The sequence below is a fragment of the Aegilops tauschii genome, chromosome 7 (assembly GCF_002575655.3).
Source record: "Aegilops tauschii subsp. strangulata cultivar AL8/78 chromosome 7, Aet v6.0, whole genome shotgun sequence".
NCBI classification, from domain to species: Eukaryota; Viridiplantae; Streptophyta; class Magnoliopsida; order Poales; family Poaceae; genus Aegilops; species Aegilops tauschii.
This window is the reverse complement of record NC_053041.3, coordinates 571,442,655-571,446,231: the sequence shown is the minus strand read 5'-3', so window position 1 is coordinate 571,446,231 and position 3,577 is coordinate 571,442,655. Positions and strand designations below refer to the sequence as shown.

At 47.3% G+C, this 3,577-nt stretch overlaps 1 protein-coding gene across 1 annotated transcript; it reads right to left on the bottom strand.

Moving 5' to 3' along the window:
* Nucleotides 1–706: 706 nt before the first annotated feature.
* Nucleotides 707–2,646, bottom strand: LOC109766853 (protein IN2-1 homolog B). The gene is made up of 10 exons (XM_045230974.2): nucleotides 2,534–2,646; nucleotides 2,385–2,462; nucleotides 2,249–2,309; nucleotides 2,076–2,162; nucleotides 1,893–1,991; nucleotides 1,707–1,818; nucleotides 1,510–1,586; nucleotides 1,278–1,385; nucleotides 1,092–1,172; nucleotides 707–1,009 (listed from the first exon to the last, which is right to left on the bottom strand). The coding sequence occupies exons 1-10, from the start codon at nucleotides 2,560–2,562 to the stop codon at nucleotides 1,001–1,003; spliced, it is 741 nt and encodes a 246-aa protein (XP_045086909.1). The 5' UTR covers nucleotides 2,563–2,646; the 3' UTR covers nucleotides 707–1,000.
* Nucleotides 2,647–3,577: the final 931 nt, after the last annotated feature.

Genomic DNA, 3,577 nt, shown 5'->3' with positions numbered 1-3,577 from the left:
CGGAGATAAGAGAGGACACTTCTCTCTATTAATTAGTTAGCTAACACAATATATGAAACACCTAAATTAACCCCCCAAACCCCCCCCCCCTCCCTTCAAAACAAAAAACAAAAACCCCAGCCCCTGAAATGCTGACGCGTGGATGCCTATTGGTCCCGGTTGGTGACACCAACCGGGACAAAAGGCCCTGCCTATTGGTCCCGGTTGGTGGCACCAACCGGGACCAAAGGCTCCCCTGCCTGGGCTGGCAGCAGCAGCCACGTGGAGGACCTTCTGTCCCGGTTCGTGTAAGAACCGGGACTAAAGGGTTAGGGCTTTAGTAACGACCCTTTAGTCCCGGTTCGAAAACCGGGACAAAAGGCCCTTACCAACCGGGGTAAAAGCCCCTTTTTCTACTAGTGATTGCTTACGAATCGCACTCTTTCCGATAATATTACGCTTCCTATACGGACTTGTCTTCGCTGTCCCAACTATCATTAGCTACTGGAAGTGATATGTCTAGGTATACCTATAAAGATCTATCTTGTGGACCACTAACCACAACGGGGTCCTTGTTATGTGAGAATTAATTTGTAATGTGTCTGCCGAGAGAGGCAAAGGAGGAGCTCGAGCTCTCAGTTGTCACGGTGGCAGCGAAGGAAGCTTTATAGGATTGAGATCTAATCTGATACCGTGAAAGAGATATTGGTAGGAGGAGAGAATTTTGGGGAATACCGTACACGATTGCAACCGGCAAGGCTACAGAATTTATAGCGCAATGGAGAAACATTAGGGATTACACAATTCCCTTACGATCTACAGGTGATATACAATTTCAGTTATGCAAAGATATCACTAGCACTTGCAAGGAAAGATTACAGTATGATCCTGTTTATATATTTGTTCTCTAACAGCATGGCACCGCACAACATTCAACGAGCGAAAACACTCCTGGGTCTTCCTCTGCTTCATAAAATTCTGCAGCAGTGTCCTGGTCGTAGTTCCTTGCCCACCACAATCTTTAAGGAACCTAAAAGTCAAGTCAAAGGGTAAGTGTGGTTGGGGTTGGAAGGTGGCATGATCCAAGGCTAAAAAATTGGAAGATAACGTACTCCGAACTTCTCTTTTATTATGTCAAGTGTAACTTGTGTGTCCAGTTTGGTTTGTGTATATGCGTTGATCTTGTTGACTTCCTGCAGCATTCAACATTGGAATATAACTAGCTAACCCACTGATAACACCTCAGAGTAGGATATATGAAGTAAATTATATCCCATCTAGCATTATCCAGAACATACCTCGATGAATCTGCCAAGGTTGGGTCTGCCCCCAACGATATCGTAGTTCTTGATGCCAGAATAGGATATCTGAAGCCTTTCGATGAATGGCACATATGCAATGTCAACCTAGAAAGAATATATATCACAGGAAAAACCATGTATTTCAAAAACACAATTCTTCTGAAATCTTTTCTGAAGTTTGGCCATGGACAAGAGGAAAGGGAACCCTGATGTAGTGACGTACACATACCAGACTGAACTGGCCAAGGAAGAATGGGCCATCGCTGAACTTCCCTAGGGCAGCTTCTATTTTATCAACAGCGGCAACTAATCATAGATGAAACAAGGTGAAATGTGAGCACAAACTACATGCAGCCTTTCAATATAGAACGTCTCAAACAAAGAAACATGTTGTAAGTAGTGTACTGTTCTGCCGTGTTTGTTTACCAGCTTCGTCGGTCACATCTCCCATGAAGCGTAGGCATGAAAAGAAAGCACTGGCGTTGAAACTGTCGCTGTACGCAAGCAGTTCCTCGGCAAACATCTTCTTTGCAGAATCCTGGTGGTTCAGTACATCAGGAATGCAAACTTCAGTTCCACTGAAAACAACGAACATGTGTATTTGTCTCTTACATGAGGGAGCAACTCTGGGCCATCGAAATTGTCGTCGATGTACTTGAGCAGATTCAGGCTCTCTCCTTTCACTTGCTTGTTGTGCTCCAGGGCAGGTACCTGTATGTCCAACATAAAGAGATGTGTGCATGAAGAGGAATGATAAATACGATGTCACAAATCTGCAAGAATCATATATACTACCTTGTTCTCTGGGTAGACCTTGTCCTTGTACCAGGCTGGCCTGTCCACGAGATCTAGCGCGACTATCTTGATCTTGCCCTGCAAGCCCTGCACATGAATCATATGAGAAGGAAGGAAAGTCCACTCAAAAGGGAAGAAAAAAAAACACTCCCACTAGTGCCTGCTTGTTGTACCTTGCAGTTCCTGGCGATCCAGACGCGCTGCGCGTATGGGCAGTGGTACGCCACGTACAGCCTGCACGAGAGAAGAAGAAAGTGAAGACCAACATGATGAATATGCAATCGAGGAATGTATTTCACCTGTTTGTACCTGGTGGTGCCGTCGAAGAGGGAAGGGGGCTCGGACGAGGCGGAGGTCTGGTCAGCGGGGAGATCTTCTCCGGCGGAGCTGCGAATGCTGAATTCATTAGAAGGCGGAGAGAGTCAATCGAGAACAAAGGCATGAGATTGTGCGCCTACATGACCGGAACGGCAGCACCTGCGGCCATGATCGGTAGAGCAAGGTGGAGCCTAGTGCGGGTCAAACTGGCAGTTGGATGGAATTAATGGACGAAAGAACAAGACTAGAGACAAAAGCAGTTGGATGCAAGGGGGAGAGAGAATCTTTAACGTCGATTCCCTACGTTGCTGTACCATCAATCTCGGTGTTGACCGTCTCCAAGTCTCGTTGCAAGTGGTACTATTCCATTCTGATAAAGATCCTCGAGCCTGCTCGTGATAACAGTGATGACGTCAGGCTAGCCGGAGAGACGTCTGACTGGGTTGAACAAAGGGTGTTGGGACGGGCATCACAAAAATATAAAACCGAAGCTCCGCCACTCCAAACAAAACAAATCTACAGGACAAGCTTCGAACCGTGATTAAAATTGTTTGAAATTGATCAAAACTGCGATTAATAATCATTGCAGAATTATGGTCACATTTTTTAAAAGTGTAATTAAAGAAGTTCACAATAAGAAATGTTAACGAGTTTACAAAAAAAAGGCCGCTGCCACCCTTTATTCTCCACTTAAGTAACGTTTTCCATTACTGCAATCTAAACAACAATCTGTACTCAAGTGCCTTGCAATATGTTTCTAATAAAAGGTGCCATGCAAGATGGGCTGTTTTTAAGGTACACATTGTACTAGGCACACATTGTAATCTTATCCTGGCTGACCCCGTGTCGTCTCCTTGGCAGCTTAGGGGGAGAAGCCCTAGCCGCCGCAGAGTCCTTCCTTCCTCCTATTCCTCGTTGAGCAGCTGCCTGCCCCCCCCCCCTCCCCCCCCCCCCCCCCCCCCCCCCCGGTGAAGCTCGGGCCAGTCCAAGGAAGGCGGCGGCGGCGGGAGGGGGCGGCACTTTTCTCTATTCGTGCTATGCAGGCTCACGCCATGGAAGGTGGAGATGCAGAGAGCGATCTGGCTCTGTGTGTTGAGTGGGTGCGGCTAGCCTTGGCGGAGTGGCGCGCCTGCGCGCGACATACTGACGCTAGGATGCGCAGGTGGCGCCTGGGTGGCACTTGC

Bases quoted from the DNA above. Each gene is read 5' to 3' on its own strand.
- LOC109766853 (XM_045230974.2), bottom strand. From the start codon at position 2,562: ATGGCCGCAGGTGCTGCCGTTCCGGTCAT. The intron at 2,463-2,533 runs GTAGGCGCACAA...CAGCATTCGCAG, and splicing joins GGTGCTGCCGTTCCGGTCAT to CTCCGCCGGAGAAGATCTCC. The intron at 2,310-2,384 runs GTACAAACAGGT...TCTCTCGTGCAG, and splicing joins CTCTTCGACGGCACCACCAG to GCTGTACGTGGCGTACCACT.